The sequence below is a fragment of the Oncorhynchus kisutch genome, linkage group LG25 (genome assembly GCF_002021735.2).
Source record: "Oncorhynchus kisutch isolate 150728-3 linkage group LG25, Okis_V2, whole genome shotgun sequence".
NCBI lineage: Eukaryota > Metazoa > Chordata > Actinopteri > Salmoniformes > Salmonidae > Oncorhynchus > Oncorhynchus kisutch.
The window spans coordinates 19,271,176-19,291,450 of record NC_034198.2 but is presented as its reverse complement, the minus strand read 5'-3'; the positions used below and the strand labels follow the sequence as shown (position 1 = coordinate 19,291,450).

The 20,275-nt window shown below is 41.6% G+C and overlaps 1 protein-coding gene across 1 annotated transcript; it reads right to left on the bottom strand.

The window, feature by feature from the left end:
• Nucleotides 1–203: 203 nt before the first annotated feature.
• On the bottom strand, nucleotides 204–13,268 carry gsg1l2b (gsg1-like 2b). Its single transcript, XM_020460319.2, has 5 exons — nucleotides 12,737–13,268; nucleotides 11,423–11,470; nucleotides 7,746–7,898; nucleotides 3,836–3,947; nucleotides 204–3,471 (listed from the first exon to the last, which is right to left on the bottom strand). The coding sequence occupies exons 1-5, from the start codon at nucleotides 13,038–13,040 to the stop codon at nucleotides 3,129–3,131; spliced, it is 960 nt and encodes a 319-aa protein (XP_020315908.2). The 5' UTR covers nucleotides 13,041–13,268; the 3' UTR covers nucleotides 204–3,128.
• Nucleotides 13,269–20,275: the final 7,007 nt, after the last annotated feature.

Here is a 20,275-nt window from a genome sequence, read left to right as displayed (position 1 = left end):
TTTGGCAATCTTTCGCCAATCATCAAATCCCCAACACCGTACGGTCCTTCTCACATAATGTATCGGACCATTCCTTTGTCAATTTAACTACACAGTTCGGAGTTCAGAAAAGTACACTCTAAAAGAAACAAATAAAAATGAATATTTTATATCTGACTTCTACGCTAAAGTTATCAGTCAATTAAACAAGGTAGGCTTACAGATTTAGTATAAAAATGTATTCTTTTATTTCTGTTATCAACGCTGAACCTTATTAGTACATAACAATATAAACAATTACATTTGGCAATAAACAAGGTACTTTATTTAATGCTTCATAATTTGCCCTTATATCTTTGATATAAATGTATAATATTCTGTACATCTTAACATAGAATTCCTATAATTTAAATGAATCATTGCAGTTAATCACACACATGAAGTTACCAAAATAGCACTTTACACAAATATGTTACAAATCTGACACCAACACACACTAAAGGAGCATAACGATCTCTGCCTTGAGAACAAGGAAGAACAAATTTAACATGGCAGGAAAATATCAAATATCTTTAATAGAGTAGCTTAATTCAACAGTTAAATTAAACAATTGTATTTGAATGTTAATAAATGAGAAAACGTAATACACATTATATACAGAAATAAATGATGAAATGAACTTTAAGTCACTGTAGGTAAGTCATACTGACTATTAAAGTATAAATCATCATTATCTTCAATACCGTTTTGAAATACAATTATTTGATGCTGGTTTATTCAACTTCCAAGTCTATAATGTGTACATTGATGGGGAATCTCTATCTGTTGCCTTCGGTATTTCACTACAATTGTCAAGTACATCTTTTCATTTCCTAGGAATCAGCCAAAAAAAGCAATACATCTATCGGCACATGGAAAGAAAGAGGAGGAAATAATAACGGCTGAGTTTTGGCGGTTTGCACATCTACATAATGGAATCTCCCGTGTCTCATTAGAGCGAGAACAACAGGAATAGAAGTTGGCCTTTGTAACTTTGTAACAGTCTCCCACTCAGTGCTCTGCATGCTGTTTGAAGTGGATCACAAGACAGGAGCTGGAATCAAAGGCACTCAGCATGGCCTGGGAATTCTCTCTACCTCATCCTTTATCTATTTCTACTCTTTATCATCCCCTATGTCTCTATCCACATATATACATACTGTATATATACAGTGCCTTCAGAAAGTATTCACACCCATTGACATAGAGCTGAATTTAGAAGGATTACATTTGGATGTTTGTCACTCGTCTACACACAATACCCCATAATGTCAAAGTGGAACTATGTATTTCAACATTTTTACCAATTAATAAAAAATGAAAAGCTGAAATGTCTTGAGTCAATAAGCATTCAACCCTTTTGTTATGGAAAGCCTAAATAAGTAGACATTTGCTTAATAAGTCACATCATAAGTTGCATGGACTCACCGTGTGCAATAATAGTGTTTATCATCATTTTTTTATGACTACCACATCTCTGTACCCCACACATACAATGAACTATATTTTAGGTCCCCGAGTCGAGCAGGGAATTTCAAACACAGATTCAACCACAAAGTCCAGGGAGGTTTTCCAATGCCTGGCAAAGAAGGTCACCTATTGGTAGATGGGTAAAATTGAATATCCCTTTGAGCATGGTGAAGTTATTAATTACACTTTTGATGGTGCATCAATACAACCAGTCACTACAAAGATACAGGTATCCTTCCTATCTCAGTTTCCGGAGAGGAAGGAAACCACTCAGGGATTTCACCATGAGGCCAATGGTGACTTTAAAACAGTTACAGAGTTTAATGGCTGTGATAGGAGAAAACTTAGCATGGATCAACAACATTGTAGTTACTCCATAATACTGACCTAATTGACAGAGTGAAAAGAAGGAAGTCTGTACAGAATACAAACATTCCAAAACATGCATCCTGTTTGCAACAAGGCACTAAAGCAATTCACTTTTTATCCTAAATACAAAGTGTTATGTTTGTGGCAAATCCAATACAACACATTACTGAGTACCACTCTCCATATTTTCAAGCATAGTGGTGGCTGCTTCATGTTATGGGCATGCTTGTAATCGTTAAGGACTGGGGAGTTTTTCTGTATAAAAAAGAAACCGTACTGGAGCTAAGCACAGGCAAAATCCTAGAGGAAAAGCTGGTTCAGTCTGCTTTCCTCCAGATACTGGGAGATTAATTCACCTTTCAGCAAGACAATAACCTAAACACAAGGCCAAATCTACACTGGAGATGCTTACCAAGAGTACAGTGAATGTTCCTGAGTGGCCGAGTTACAGTTTTGACTTGAATCTACTTGAAACTCGATGGCAAGACATGAAAATGGTTGCATAGCAATGATCAACAACCAATTTGACAGCGCTTGAAGAATTTTAACGATAATAAATTGGCACATTTATCCCAATCCAGGTATTGAAAGCGCTTAGAGACCTACCCAGAAAGAATCACAGCTGTAATCGCTGCCAAAGGTGATCCTACAAAATATTGACTCAGGGGTATAAATACTTACGTAAATGAGATATTTCTGTATTTCATTTTCAATTCATTTGCAAACATTTCTTAATGCATGTTTTCACTTTGTCATTATGGTGTATTGTGTGTAGATGGTTGAACAAAATGTTTTCCGGCTGTAACACAAAAAGTCAAGGGGTATGAATAGTTTCTGAAGGCACTACATATACACATATATACATACATACATATATATATACATATACACACACACACATTTATATATATATATATATATATATACATACACACACACATTTATATATATATATATATATACACACACATTTATATATATTTTTTCCTTAAATCATCCTTTATCCATCTCTCCTCTATCCATTTCTCCTCTCTGCCTTTCCATTTCTACCATTTATTACTGCATCCTCTGCTATCCATTTCTCTCATCCTCCTCCATCTCTACCTCGGCTTGGAACATCAGGGAAACTTGCAGTTGGATTTCCTCTAACACGAAGTCACAGTTGCTATTTGGTTTGTAAATTGGGTGGCAGTCATTTGTGTGTATGTGTTTTTGTTTGTGTGTATATGCGTACTTGTGCGTGCCTTGATCAGTCTCCTATAGTTCCCTCCTCAGCAGTACTCCTCTCTTTGTGGATCCGGCAGGTCATTCAGGTCCAGAAACACTGAAGCATTGGACAGCTTCCTTCCATTACTGGACAAGTCCAGCAATTCCTCTGCTGTGCAGCCTGAGCTGGGTACTGAGCTGATGTACATGTCCCACACCTGTTCCACATGTCCAACGTGTCCCACCCCAACCCCTGGTCCAGAGTCCAGCTCCAGAAGCTTCTGCTTGATCTTCAGGTTCTTCTCGATGTTTCTGCGTTTGTGTTTGAATTCCAGGATGGTCTTGGTGTAGCGGTTGATGATGGTTACTGAGGAGGCCATGCAAGCTGTGAACGAGCTCCACGCCAGGCTAGAGAGAGAGAGAGAGAGAGAGAGAGAGAGAGACAGAGAGAGAGAGAGAGAGAGAGACAGAGAGAGAGTGAGAGAGAGAGAGAGAGAGAGAGAGAGAGAGAGAGAGAGAGAGAGAGAGAGAAAATAATAATAATAAGGAGATTAACAGATAAACATTTACACGTCAAAGCCACATCTTTATTGGCAGGTGTGTAGAAGTGGACTGGTAGAGTGGGAGATTAAATAAAAATCAAAAACTCCAAATGACATTTTTTAAAGTGATTTAAAGCCCTTTCTCTGTGTGTGTGTGTGTGTGGGGGGGGGGGGGGGGGGGTGCATGTGTGTGTGCGTGCGTGCGTGAGTGTGTGTGTGTGCGTGCTTACATGTATGACCAGCTGTAGTCCCATGTCTGAGGCTTCCAGTCCTCTGGCCCCACACTGACTGTCAGCTGGAAGGCTGTAGTGAACATCATGTGGGCCACCATGCCGAGTAGACCTGGAAAGTCAAGTAAAAAAACAACAACATCTCAATCGCGTACATGCATTTCTTGGAGCAATGTTGTCGATTTTCAAAACAGAGTCCACAAGACACAGAACTCTGTAAATGCGTTTTCAAAATGGAGTTGCCTTCTCAAAACATAAAAACATTCATCTAAACTATATTATAATGTAAAAATTGCTAATATATTCATAAACAGAACACCACTGTCTGCAAAAAGATAAACGCAACCATACTTGTCTCTTGAGTCCAAGCAGACAAAACAGAAAGTTCCAGTAGATCAATACATATTCTTTGCAGTCATTAAATCATGATGATCAAAATTGGGAGTACATCTATCCAATGGTGCAGAATTATGGGCAATTACTCTCCTTTCATGCATATTTCACCAAACAATTTAACACAGATCAAATGTTATTCCTGATGAAAAATCAATAAAAAGCACACTGTGTGCAGGATTCGTTCATCTGTATCACCACAATCCAAATTCATGTATTCAATACATAGGCTGGTTTCCTCACAGTTTTGTAGACTTTTCATTGGCACACAGAAACACAATCCACAATAGAAATAAGGAACGGTGAATACAAATGGAGGAACATATCGGATATGAATGTACAGTATAGGCCTCAATCCACACCAAAGCAAAGCTCTAAAATGGAAGGTCACAACATTGGAGATGACGACTTAGGAGTAACCCAAAGTTACTCCTATTCTCTGAATATCTGCAGTATTAAAAAACAACAACATTTTGACAGTCCCCATTGCCTAGATATTTCTCTATATTGTACACGGTATGAACATGATGGGGTGATTTAGAATTGTGTGTAGTAGTATTTACTGATTGCCGGAAATAGTGAAGACAGCGGCACACATTTCTCTTCTGATGAAAACAATGTGTATATCAGTGAAAACGGTATTCACTGATGACATTTGTATTTAAAGTTTAGCAAAAGATGGTCTAAGACCTGCCAGCAAGATAAATAGGCAAGAATATTATCAGAAGTTATGTAAATGTATTTAAGCATTTGATCATTGCTGTTTTGCTATAGATACGTTTGAGCACAGATCCCAAAATATCTTGAACACGATTGGGAAAACTGTAAACTAGTCCAGCGCTGTAGAATAGAGCGTTATAAAGAAGTGTGTGAAGTTCCAGTTTTCACCACAGGGAGACAATGTTGAGCTATAATGGAACCTACCGTAGTCCTTGAGCGCTACAGGGTGTGCAGACATTTCTTCCATCCCAGCACAAACACACCCGATTCAGCTACACTAATCCTCATCCTAAAGTCCTTGATGATGAGTTGATAGTTGAATCATGCATGTTAGTGCTGGGCTGGAACAAAACCTTACTGCCCCTGTAGCAGCTCTCCTAGACGAGAGTTAGAAACCACTGGATTAGAGCACTTGGTTAAGCAGAGAAGAGTTGTGCCAGTGTATGGGATTGGCAGAATGACCACTTAACTGGCCTGTTGGCTAATTTGGAGTCATGCAATTGTAATTCTGCTCTCTTTCCCTCTCTCTGCCAAAATCTCCAGTCGCTCTGCCAATCATTGTTAATAAACGGTGGCATGTAGCCTAACGGTTAGAGAGGCGAGCCAGCAACCAAAGGGTTGGCAGTTTGAATCCTGGGTCCGATGGGAAGAATCTGGCGGGAAATGAGCTGGCAACCACCCCTCTGCCAATCTTTATCTCTTTCTCCCAAGCACAGCTCAGTCACCCAATCAAGAGATCAAGATTCTTTCCACATATCCACCCACTCAGTCAACCCCAATGGCATGGAGAATATAGCCTAAAGCTTTTACTATCCGCGGCACAGGGCTGGAGTGATCCTTCTTCCTGGGATTACCCACTGTCCCTCCATGGGTTTCCAGGGAATGTGCGTCCTGAGGTCTCTCTCTCTCTCGGTCACTGTCTCTGTGTCTGGTGTATTAATTCCATGTTAGAGAACAGAAGATCATAGGTTTGAATCTCACTGACGCTGTGTCACCGTAAAAAAGAACTGTGTTAGCATGATTACAATAAGTTTACCAATAATAAGCTAGCATTGTTATTAAAAGTCATATTGAAATGTTCGCTTTTGTTCTCAGAACGTTTTAAAAAACGTTCCATTTTACCGGTCAGGAAACGTATGCCTTTGTTCGCACAACCCATGTGAAACCAAAAACATATGTTCTCACAACTTCCAAGGAACCAAATGTGCTAGCTGGGAAGTGTTTACATAACTATTGCATACTAGGCCTACTGCCATAATCCGTTTAATATCTAATTATTAGTGTGCATGTAAACGTACTCAATGTGTCTTCCGTCAATCACAATCAGAACTTCCTTCAGGCAGCACCTCTACTAGTACACAACTTTATATATCCTCCCTAAAACTAGGCTAGGCTTATTTCCCAGAGTGGTGGGTGAACCAAGCTGAAAATTTGGAGTAATTGTTCTCTTCTTGGTAATGGTAAAGTATAAAGTTAATCACCCATATGGGCTGTTTGTGCTAAGACAAAGACCTCTCTCTTTCTCTCTCTCTGCACTCTCCCTCCCCCTACATAACCCACTCTCTCTATCTCCTTTCACCCCCCCTCTCTCTTCCTCCATACTCCCTCTCTCCCAGTCTAGCCTGAAGGAGCATTAGGTCAATAACCGAAAGGTTGCTGGATCGAATCCCTGAGCTGACAAGGTAAGAATCTGTTGAGCAAGGCAGTTAACCCACTGTTCCCCGGGCGCCGATGATGTCGATTAAGGCAGCCCCCCGCACCTCTCTGATTCAGAGGGGTTGGGCTAAATGCGGAAGATGCATTAAATTGTACAACTGACTAGGTATCCCCCTTTCCTTCTCCATACACCCCCATTATAAAAAAAGTGTAATAATGGTTTGTCTGGCCTCTAGCATTCTTCTGGAAATCATTACAACAAGATGCTGATCTAGGTAAACTGTGTAAGCCCCTCTATAAACTATATTAACACATTAAAAAGAGGAACAACAGTAAACCCTTTTATTGATTACATTTGTTGTTTGTAAGCAGGACAGGATAACTCCCCTGTGACGAGGAGAATTGAATTGAATTGTGTTTTGAAATGTATGTTAAATCAGTGGTTGATTTGAGGTGGCCATTAAAGGGAGACATAAAATAAAAAGTTTCCTGACATTTCATTATTCACTCTTGGTCCTTTTCTGCAAACCAAACGATCGCAAATTACCTGGATGCAAGACTGAGGTTTGGATGACAGATACGATAGCTAACATCGACTCAGACATTATGGACTGGTTTCCCGGATCCAGATTAAGCCTACTCCTGGATTGACGAGTGTTTGAGCATAGACCAGGAGCAGGCAAACCAGCGCCATGGTTCCAGAGTCTACTCTAGACCATCACTTATCCAACAGAACACTGAAGTCTTGTGTCTGCAGAAGGCAAGTGCTCCTCTAATAGCCAACATCCATCCACTAGGACCAGATCAATACTAATCCAGACAAAACTAGACCAGCTGTCTGAAAAAGACAAAGGCTCCTTGGGTGGAAACAGCCTCATAGGAAGAGTAGCCCAGTCTGCAGCCCCATAGATAGCAGTGAGCTGTTTTAGCTGCCTAAAGCTGTCAGTGTGAAGACCGTGTTGATCTGCAGGGTTTCTATTGTCCCAGTTAGGAACAAAAGGTTGAGACGCAAACTAACAAACAAACCATTGTTCTAACCCTAACCGAAAGCAGTGAGGAGAGGAGAAAAGGGACTGACTCAATTGCAAGAAGCACATGCACACATTCAAACAAAAAAAAAGCATGTAAAGTGTGTTGTTACCTGACAGGACAGTGAATATGGCAGCGAAGGCGTTGAGTTTGAGGCCGTCGATGACGTTTCCTAAGTGACACGCCTCTATGGACATGAGGATGCCTCCGGTGGCCAGGAGGAGAATATACAGACATTCTGACACGATACACAGCCACAGCACTCCTACAGGGAGGGGGGGGGGGGAGAGAAGGGAGGGGTTGGGAGTGGGGGAGAGGGGGATTGCAAGAGGGTGGGGGGGTTAGGTGAGGGAGTTGGACAAGTGACCCCTTCACCCATATCATTAACCTTCACTGTCACAGAGAAGATGCATCTGTCTAAGACAGACACACACGCCACACACCATGCTCGCTCACACACACACACACACACACACACACACACACACACACACACACACACACACACACACACACACACACACTGCCTGGGCTATGGATGGTGGGTGAATGATCCTTGATATGGGCTACGGATGGTGGGTGAATGGTCCTTGATATGACCAGGGTAAAACTTAACATTAAGTTGCCCATATTACTATGTAACTACACAGTAGTAACAACATAGTTGCAAACGGTAGTTACATAGGTATTACTATGCCCAGCGATGCAAGCCGACCAGACGAGCTAAATGCCTTCTATGCTTGCTTCGAGGCAAGCAACACTGAACCATGCATGAGAGCACCAGCTGTTCCGGACGACTGTGTGATCTCGCTCTTCATAGCCGATGTTAGTAAGATCTTTAAACAGGTTAACATTCGTAAGGCCGTGGGGCCAGACAGAATACCAGGAAGCATACTCAGAGCATGCGCTGACCAGAGCATTCACTGACAATTTCAACCTATCCCTGGCTTGGTCTGTAATACCAACTTATTTCAAGCATACCACCCTGCCCAAGAACGCCAATCAACACCATCATCCCAGACACCCTGGACTTACTCCAATTTGCATACTGCCCCAACAAATGCACAGATGACACAATCTCTATTGCACGCTACACTGCCATCACCCACCTGGACTAAAGGAATACCTATGTAAGAATGCTGTTCATTGACTACAGATCAGCATTCAACACCATAGTCCCCTCCAAGCTCAAGACCTTGGGACTGAACACCTCCCTCTGCAACTGGATCCTGGACTTCCTGACGGGCTGCCTAGGTGATAGTATGGAAAAAACACATACGCCACGCTGACCACCAACACGGGTGCCGCTCAGGGGTGTTTGTTTAGTCCCCTCCTGTACTCCCTGTTCACCCACAACTGCATGGCCATGCATAACTCCACCACCATTATTTAGTTGACGACACATCAGTGATAGGACTGATCAACGACGACAATGAGGCAACATATGGGGAGGAAGTCATAGCCCTGGCAGTGTGGTGCCAGGACAACAACCTCTCCCTCAATGTCAGCAAGGCAAAGGAGCTGATCGTGGACTACAGGAAACAAAGGAACAGAAGCCTAAAATCCCAGTAGGATCGCCAGGACAACACAGTGTTTCTACTCTTCTTAAATGCTGTTAGGTTTGCACTTTTCAATTGACATATCCACATCGGTGGGGCTGTAGTGGAGCGGATCTAGAGCTTCAAGTTACTCGTTGTCCACATCACTAAGGAATTAACATGGTCCACACACACTCACGCAGTTGTGAGGAGGGCACGACAGCACCTCTTCCACCCCAGAAGGCTGAAAAGATTTGGAATGGGCCCACTTGGTACGGCAACTGCAAGGCACCCGACCGCAAAGTGCTACAGAGGGTGTTGAGTACGGCCCAGTACATCACTTGGGCAGAGCTCCCTGCCATCCAGGACCTTCTTACCAGGCAGTGTCAGAGGAAGGCCCAAAAAATTGTCAAAGATTCCAGCCACCCAAGCCTTAGACTGTTCTCTCTGCTACTTCACGACAAGCGGTAACAGTGCACCAAGTATGGAACAAACAGGACCCCGAACAGCTTCCCCCAAGCCATGAGACTGCTATACAAGACTGCTATACAAGACTGCTATACAAGACTGCTAAATAGGTAATCATGTTTTATCTTTATCTCTGCATTGTTGGAAAAAGATCCGTAAGTGAAAAGGTACCGTAAGTTAGCATTTCACGGTTAGTCTACACCTGTTGTTAATGAAGCATGTGACAAATAAAATTGGATTTGATTGATTTGAGCTACTATGCTGTTACTATGTTGTTACTACAGTTATATTACTGTGTAGTCATATAGTAATAAGGGGCAACTTATAATAAATAATAAATCCAGGTTATTACTAACCAATTACAGTGTAATTACATAGATTATAACACTGTTAGCTACATTGCTATAAGACCTGTAGAATGTTAAGTGCTGCCAACCACAGTTACAATTTTTAAGTTAAAAGTAGGCCTAGAACTCGGTTAATAATTTAATCTATTCTTCTCTCAGTGAAAGGGCAATCATTTTTACTTGTTCCGACCAAATTCTTCAATGGTATTGGTATTTATTAGGATCCCCATCAGCCACTGCAAAAGCAGCAGCTACTTTTCCTGGGGTCATCATGGGATTTCAATAATTAATCAAAGGTGTTCATTTTAATTTCACGGCAGGATCAAGATGCATATTAAAAAGATTGAAGGTAGTCTGTGATTTATGCAAATGAGTCTCACATATGTGTCTCTTTCACATTTCGTTTTTTTTGTTTGTCTAGCTGAGAGTATCCCTTTAGCTATTTCAATAACTGCAATTCCCTAACCAACATATCCTCCATCACAAAAGCACACAGAAAGGTATGGACTTATTGGATGAAATCAAATCGTGAAACCAACAAGGGCCCTATGGAAGTAAGTCATAATAATGCCCATTTTGGGCACAGAGACAGTGACATTTGACTCAATTGAGTTCACAATTGGAAATGTTTAATCACATCTCTCAGACTAAACAGGTAAATAGGTGAAGTTACAACTAAACCACAATCAGTTTCGGGTGTCTGTCATTCTCATTCTTTCATTCTGTCAGTGTCACAGGAATATTTAATTCCATTCAGTGCGTGTGTCTGGTCTTGTCCTGTTAGGAAGCTATTCAACAGTCTTTCGTGTGGCACTGAATTAGGCACGGACAGGTTGTATGTTTGTGTGTGTTTGTGTGTGTTTGTGTGTAGTGAATTAGTGTGCCAACACAGAGGAGGTGAAAAGAATGAAGGATGGATGTCTGTTTGGCAGAGTGAGATGCTATCTATTCATCCTCTCTCTTTCTATCCATCCTCTCATCCTGTTGAAGACCTATAGAAGTCCAAACTCTGCTGAATTTGAATGAGTGACCCCAGCATGCATAACACACCATATAATACTGATCAACTGCTTCTCAGGTGTGTTAATGCTGGGCAGGAACAAAAGCCTGCAATCCCAGTAGCTCCCCAGGACAACGCAGTGTTTCTACTCTTCTTAAATGCTGTTAGGTTTGCACTTTTCAATTGACATATACAAATAAGCCTTAAGGATAACTTACATCTCAGTTGAGCCCTGCATGTGAACCTACTCCATGATTATTAAGTGACTGGGTTCAATTTTCACCTTTTGAGCTGCACTTGCAATTCCTGTTATAAAAGAGATGACTTGAATCTCGATCAAAATACAACACCAATTTAGCCATTCACAGATGCATAGCAAATTGTGTTAATAACACATCAATTACAATGTAATAACATGTTACTACACAAAACCTACCTCTTTCATGTGAGGGTGTGACATAAATGAAACTTCTGCAGATTTCACCTGAAATAGAATATTCCACACAATCAAAAACAATACAGTCAAACACTCAGTCATCATATTTCGAAGGTGGCTAAACCCGTGCAGTCTTTTGCACCATCCCTGTTGAAACACACCTGATTCTACGACTCTGCAGGACATTTTTCAGGTGTGAAAAGGCCTGCATTCGTAGCAGACTCAGCAGCTCTTCGAGATGAGTGTTGGCCACCCCAGTGACACAAGATTGACACCAAACATATTGAATTTCCGTCCTATTCTCACACTGTCGTGCAGACTATTTTATGGCATATTTACGAGACGGTAAAAATCAGCTATCCGTTCTAAAATATGTATATGTTACAACTGTCGATGTGATTTCTCACGCTTGACATTCTTGCTCTCGTTGAAGGTAATCTTTCACTTAGGCTATCCAATATTTTTGAAGGAACGGGTAATTTCAGAGATGGACACTGTGATTCTATCAATAGCTACAAAAACCCTTCACATGCAATGCACGCAGCTATGTCACTGTGTCGGACATCAATTAACCAAGCTGCGATTGTTTCATTTAAAAAAAATATAGGCCTACGCATTGATTCTTGAAAAAAATATAATTTAAACATGCCTCATGAGTTTAGCTCAACTGTCGTACCCCATCAGAACTCAAATTATAAACAGATTTGATTTACTCCGTTTGTAATTTAAATGTAAACAAACATTCTCGAAACATGTTGTTGATACCATGGATGGTCAGCCCTTGCTTCCATAGCTCTGTCTATGAATTTGAGAGTGGTTCAATTTCCCCAACCCCAACCCCATCCCTCTGCTATTTAACGAAACATTATTTTTTGAATTTCAGATTTCAACTTTAAAGTAAACAGTCAAATGAAAAACATATTACCTAATACAGCTCACATAACAACTATTTAATTTATCTCAAAAGACAATAACAAATACATAGGCATAGCCTACACATTTGCATAGTCCATGATTCTGGGAACCCAATTATAACCTTCCATTTATAAACTAGGCTATTTCCTTCATGTCTATACATGCGTGCAGGTGGGTCACATCGCGGCGTGCGAAAAAGTTATATTCTCTTAGCTTCTCTTACCTGGTTCAAGACAACTGGAAACGTGGGAAAAAACTAGATCCAACTGGAAAAAAAAAACATTTTGACCGTTGGAAGTTGGAAACTCCGTCCGGAAGTGAAGATCACTGACGTTATGATTTGACCTTGTTTTTTACCCCGAGTTTCCAGTTGAAGTGAAAGCACCATCTCTTTCTTACCTGTCATATTGACGTTCTCCTCGCACGAAAACCAGATCCCGGTGTGGAACTTCCTCATAATGTACTTGTCCTCGCCGGACTCCCAGATGTACTGGACCAGTCTGCTGTCGTTGATGTTCGAGCTGTTGAACCTGATACAGAACGACTGTTTCGTGGTGACCGGTCCGGTACAGAAAGGTTTTGCAACTTTCCGTGTCCCCTCGCACCAGTAGCTGGTTGTCAACGCAGACACGGCTAGAATCAGCGCGAGGAAGTTCAAGGTAAGAGCCAGGGATACCCTCCGCTGCCGATCCATCCCTCCCATAATGGCAAACGGGAATGGGAGACGCACTTAACCCCAACGTTCAACACAATATTTGGCGACTTCTCCTCAGCTAACACTCCAGTTATCCGGCTTTCCGATAATATATCAGCGGGCAATTACAGCTGCGCGATACTCCTGCATGTGGAGCCAATCCTCAGATATGCTCTTTTGAGAGTCTGATACTCTCACGCTGTAGCTACCCATCCTCCCCCTCCTTTCTAGTGTATCTCTCCCTGTCTCTCATCCTCTGTTGAAGGGGGGAAGGTTGCCAGCTCCTACCTGTCCTTCTGTATCCTAGTTGAGTCCGTCTGTGCAGTCAACCACACACACGCGCACACACACACACACACGAGAGGCCATTCAATGAGTAGTGTAATGTAGTTGAGTAATGTAATGTAGTTTACAAAGTTCGATAACTGGCTCTTCACTTTTTATTCATCTAGTGAACGAACACCTTTTACATTTTTTAATTTTTAATTTCACCTTTATTTAACCAGGTAAGCTAGTTGATAACAAGTTCTCATTTGCAACTGCGACCTGGGCAAGATAAAGCATAGCTGTTCGACACATACAGCAACACAGAGTTACACATGGAATGAACAAAACATAGTCAATAAGAAAAAAGAAAACAAAGTCTATGTACAGTGAGTGCAAATAAGGTCAAATAAGGGAGTTAAGGCAATAAATAGGCCATGGTGGCGAAGTAATTACAATATGGCAATTAAACACTGGAATGGTAGATGTGCAAAAGATGGATGTGCAAGTAGAGATACGGTGGTGCAAAAGGAGCAAAATAAATAAATACAGTATGGGAATGAGGTAGATAGATGGGCTGTATACAGATGGGCTATGAACAGGTGCAGTGATCTGTGAGCTGCTCTGACAGCTGGTTCTTAAAGCTAGTGAGGGAGGTGGGAATCTCCAGCTTCAGTGATTTTTGCAGTTCGTTCCAGTCAGTGGCAGCAGAGAACTGGAAGGAAAGGCGACCAAAGGAGGAATTGGCTTTGGGGGTGACCAGTGAGATATACCTCCTGGAGGCGTGCTACGAGTGGGTGCTGCTATGGTGACCAGCGAGCTGAGATAGGGCGGGGCTTTACCTATCAGAGACTTGTAGATAACCTGTAGCCAGTGGGTTTGGCTACGAGTATGAAGCGAGGGCCAGCCAACGAGAGCGTACAGGTCGCAGTGGTGGGTAGTATATGGGGCTTTGGTGACAAAAGGGATGGCACTACATCCAGTTTGCTGAGTAGAGTGTTGGAGGCTATTTTATAGATGACATCGCCGAAGTCAAGGATCTGTAGGATAGTCAGTTTTACGAGGGTATGTTTGGCAGCATGAGTGAAGGAAGCTTTGTCTGCAAAATAGGAAGACGATTCTAGATTTAATTTTTGATTGGAGATACTTAATGTGAGTCTGGAAGGAGAGTTTACAGTCTAGCCAGACACCTAGGTATTTGTAGTTATCCACATATTCTAAGTCAGAGCCGTCCAGAGTAGTGATGCTGGATGGGCGGGCAGGGGCGGGCAATGATTGGTTGAATAGCATGCATTTAGTTTTATTTGCTTTTAAGAGCAGTTGGAGGCCACGGAAGGAGAGTTGTATGGCATTGAAGCTCGTCTGGAGGTTAGTTAACACCTTGTCCAAAGAAGGGCCAGAAGTATACAGAATGGTGTCGTCTGCATAGAGGTGGATTAGAGAATCACCAGCAGCAAGAGTGACATCATTGATGTATACAGAGAAGAGAGTCGGCCCGAGAATTGAACCCTGTGGCACCCCCATAGAGACTGCCAGAGGTCCAGACAACAGGCCCTCCGATTTGACACACTGAGCTCTATCAGAGAAGTAGTTGGTGAACCAGGCGAGGCAATCATTTGAGAAACCAAGGCTGTTGAGTCTGCCAATAAGAATGTGGTGATTGACAGAGTCGAAGCCTTGGCCAGGTCGATGAATACAGCTAAGTAATGTCTCTTACATAATTCACATCGCTTCCTATCTCACTCATCAGCACAGCAGGTATGTATAAGGTAGTAACGTTACCGCAACAGCATAGCTGGTATTTATAGGGTAGCATTTATAATGTTAACTCATTAGCATAGCAGGCATTTATTTGGTCATGATTATAATGTTACCTCGTCAGCATAGCAGGTATCAATGGTAGTGTCTACAATGTTACCTCATCAGCGTAGCAGGTATCTATGGTAGTGTCTATAATGTTACCTCATCAGCGTAGCAGGTATCTATGGTAGTGTCTGTAATGTTACCTCGTCAGCGTAGCAGGTATCTATGGTAGGGTCTATAATGTTACCTCGTCAGCGTAGCAGGTATCTATGGCAGTGTCTATAATGTTACCTCGTCAGCGTAGCAGGTGTGTATGGCAGTGTCTATAATGTTACCTCGTCAGCGTAGCAGGTGTGTATGGCAGTGTCTATAATGTTACCTCGTCAGCGTAGCAGGTGTGTATGGCAGTGTCTATACAGTGCCTTGCGAAAGTATTCGGCCCCCTTGAACTTTGCGACCTTTTGCCACATTTCAGGCTTCAAACATAAAGATATAAAACTGTATTTTTTTGTGAAGAATCAACAACAAGTGGGAAACAATCATGAAGTGGAACGACATTTATTGGATATTTCAAACTTTTTTAACAAATCAAAAACTGAAAAATTGGGCGTGCAAAATTATTCAGCCCCTTTACTTTCAGTGCAGCAAACTCTCTCCAGAAGTTCAGTGAGGATCTCTGAATGATCCAATGTTGACCTAAATGAATAATGATGATAAATACAATCCACCTGTGTGTAATCAAGTCAAGTCTCCGTATAATCAAGTCTCCGTATAAATGCACCTGCACTGTGATAGTCTCAGAGGTCCGTTAAAAGCGCAGAGAGCATCATGAAGAACAAGGAACACACCAGGCAGGTCCGAGATACTGTTATGAAGAAGTTTAAAGCCGGATTTGGATACAAAAAGATTTCCCAAGCTTTAAACATCCCAAGGAGCACTGTGCAAGCGATAATATTGAAATGGAAGGAGTATCAGACCACTGCAAATCTACCAAGACCTGGCCGTCCCTCTAAACTTTCAGCTCATACAAGGAGAAGACTGATCAGAGATGCAGCCAAGAGGCCCATGATCACTCTGGATGAATTGCAGAGATCTACAGCTGAGGTGGGAGACTCTGTCCATAGGACAACAATCAGTCGTATATTGCACAAATCTGGCCTTTATGGAAGAGTGGCAAGAAGAAAGCCATTTCTTAAAGATATCCATAAAAAGTGTTGTTTAAAGTTTGCCACAAGCCACCTGGGAGACACACCAAACATGTGGAAGAAGGTGCTCTGGTCAGATGAAACGAAAATGTAACTTTTTGGCAACAATGCAAAACGTTATGTTTGGCGTAAAAGCAACACACCATCCTCACTGTCAAACATGGTGGTGGCAGCATCATGGTTTGGGCCTGCTTTTCTTCATCAGGGACAGGGAAGATGGTTAAAATTGATGGGAAGATGGATGGAGCCAAATACAGGACCATTCTGGAAGAAAACCTGATGGAGTCTGCAAAAGACCTGAGACTGGGACGGAGATTTGTCTTCCAACAAGACAATGATACAAAACATAAAGCAAAATCTACAATGGAATGGTTCAAAAATAAACATATCCAGGTGTTAGAATGGCCAAGTCAAAGTCCAGACCTGAATCCAATCGAGAATCTGTGGAAAGAACTGAAAACTGCTGTTCCATCCAACCTCACTGAGCTCGAGCTGTTTTGCAAGGAGGAATGGGAAAAAAATTCAGTCTCTCGATGTGCAAAACTGATAGAGACATACCCCAAGCGACTTACAGCTGTAATCGCAGCAAAAGGTGGCGCTACAAAGTATTAACTTAAGGGGGCTGAATAATTTTGCACGCCCAATTTTTTTTTTGTGTATGGCAGTGTCTATAATGTTACCTCATCAGCGTAGCATCACGTCTTTCCTCCTCCTTTACTATTAGTAAGTGTGAGGAATGTCATTCACTTATTAACTTCAGCCAAATAGCATGGCACTCTAAGGAAATTCCACCATGCTTGCTGATTAACTAGTGCAATAATCACTTTCATTTCTTAGGATCACTTTCATAAATCTAGGAGAGTATTTATATGTCAACCCAAACCTTGTGTCCCAATTGATGTTTTGCAGAAACCAGGGGGTTCCACACACTCACACTCATGCACTCTCAGTCACATCAAAAGCAGATTCATTACCTCAAATAATGACAGTAATGTGTCCATTTGGCCTCTCTCCCCTGCTATTTCTCTCTCCATCTTTCGTTCCCTCTCTTTCCGCTCATTTGTAACCTCTGGTCTGTGACCTACACGCTCACTGCCACAAATAACAGATTCCTCCCGCCGGGTGTGTATGTGGAGCCTACCAGTTCCTCTTCATCTCTACAGGTGTTTTGAGATAATTAGGCTCCAGTCAGTCAGTCTATGGATCTGACACATCTTTGATGCTTATTTCCCCAGGAGCCTCACAGCCAGGTTGAATCCAGTGAGTCAGTTAGTTAGTTAACCTCCTACAGCACAGCAGGTATAATCAATGAGAAAGGAAAAATACTATACCCACATCCAACTAGAGGTCGACTGATTAATTGGAATGGCCGTTTAATTAGGGCCGGTTTCAAGTTTTCATAAGAATCGGAAATTGGTATTTTTGGGTGCCGATTTTGCCGATAAAAAAAATATATATATATATTTTTTTTAATACCTTTATTTAACTAGGCAAGTCAGTTAAGAACACATTCTTATTTTCAATGACGGCCTAGGAACGGTGGGTTAACTGCCTTGTTCAGGGGCAGAACGACAGATTTTCACCTTGTCAGATCGGGGGATCCAATTTTGCAACCTTACAGTTAACTGGTCCAACGCTATAACCACCTGTCTCTCGTTGCACTCCACGAGGAGACTGCCTGTTACGCGAATGCAGTAAGCCAAGGTAAGTTGCTAGCTAGCATTAAACTTATCTTATCAAAAACAATCAATCAATCATAATCACTAGTTATAACTACACATGGTTGATGATATTACTAGTTTATCTAGCGTGTCCTGCGTTGTATATAATCGATGCAATGCTGGGGGATGATTTAACAAAAGCGCATTTGCAAAAATGCACAATCGTAGGACGACTGTACCTAACCATAAACACCAATGCCTTTATTCAAATCAATACACAAAAGTATATATTTTTAAACCTGCATATTTAGCCAAAATAAATCCAGGTTAGCAGGCAATATTAACCAGGTGACATTGTGTCACTTCTCTTGCATGCAGAGTCAGGGTATATGCAACAGTTTGGGCAGCCTGGCTCATTGTGAACTAATTTGCCAGAATTTTACGTAATTATGACATAACATTGAAGGTTGTGCAATGTAACTTAGGGATTAGGGATGCCACCCGTTAGATAAAATACCGAACGGTTCCGTATTTCACTGAAATAATAAACGTTTTGTTTTCGAAATGATAGTTTCTGGATTCGACCATATTAATGACCAAAGGCTTGTATTTCTGTGTGCTATGTTATAATTAAGTCTATGATTTGATAGAGCAGTCTGACTGAGCGATGGTAGGCAGCAGCAGGCTCATAAGCATTCAATGAAACAGCACTTTCGTGCGTTTTGCCAGCAGCTAAATACAAATGGTATAGAGAGAAATAGTCCTATAAATACTATATTAACTACAACCTGAAACCTCTTACCTTGGCATATTGAAGTCTCGTGTTAAAAGGAATCACCAACTTTCGTATGTTCTCATGTTCTGAGCAAGAAGCTCAAACGTTAGCTTTTTTACATGGCACATATTGCACTTTTACTTCTCCAACACTTTGTTTTTGCATTATTTAAACCAAATTGAATATGTTTCATTATTTATTTGAGGCTAAATAGATTTTTAATTATGTATTATATTCAGTTAAAATAAGTGTTCATTCAGTGTTGTTGTATTTGTCAATATTACAAATAAACAAACAAAAATCGGCTGATTAATCGGCATTGGCTTTTTTTGGGGTCCTCCAATAATCGGTATCAGCGTCAAAAAAATCATAATCGGTCGACCTCTACATCCAACATCCAACTTGTTCAGGCGCTGGACAGAAAAACCAATGTAAGGGATTGAGGAATGTCTGCACATTTGATATGTGATTTTAAAAAGCTACTACTATTCCATTTGATACTTCAATAAATACAGAGGTCAGGTGGTTAGATGGGGCATGTGGGTCAAAACTCGGGCATGTGGGTCAAAACACTCCATTGGATTCGTAGAGTATGTACGGCTAAGTAGAAACGATTAAATATGTGAACATGAGTCTGTGGTTGGGCTATGTAGATAAAGAAACCTGTGAATGTCTTCAGGTTCTGTCTTCAGTTTGATCTCCAGTCTCATCCCAAATTATTGGCACCCTTGCTAAAGATGAGCAAAAAAAAACGTTATTAAATAAATAATACAAACACTGAGCTATATTGTGTGCTCCAAAAATGTATACGAATACAATTGCTCAGAGAAAGAGATTTTGTTTAACAAGTCATCTTTTCAAAAAGATTGGCACCCCGGTGTTCAATACTCCGGCACCCTCCCCTTGCGAGGACAACGGCACTGAGTGTAACAGTATAGCTTCCGTCCCTCTCCTCGCCCCAACCGGTGCTCGAACCAGGGACCCTCTGCACACAACAACTGACCCCCACGAAGCACAATTACCTATCGCTCCACAAAAGCCGTGGCCCTTGCAGAAGAAGGGGGACAACTACTTCTCAGATTGAGTGACGTCACCGATTGAAATGCTATTAGCGCGCACCCTGCTAACTAGCTAGCCATTTCACGCCGGTTACATGAGCTTATTTCTAAAATGTTTTATGAGATTGGAGAACACATTTGGAGGGATTTAAGACCAGTCCTTCATGCAGAATGTTTCCAGATCCTTGATATCCTTCGTCTGCATCTCTCTTATGAACTGCCCTCTTCAATTCAATGGGGTGCGTAGTGAGCTCTATTTTCATGTCATCCAACAAATGTTAACCCCTGGAGGTTGCTAAACAGCATTGACACTTGGATTGGAATCAGTGCTATGGTAAGAGGACATGAAAATAAAGCTCTTTGGCCACCAGTGGTGGGTTTGGCGTTGAAAGAAGGATGCATATGTAGAAAAGAACCCCACACCTTTGATGTTATGGGGCTATTTTGCTTCCATTGTTCCTGGGCTCTTGTTAATTAA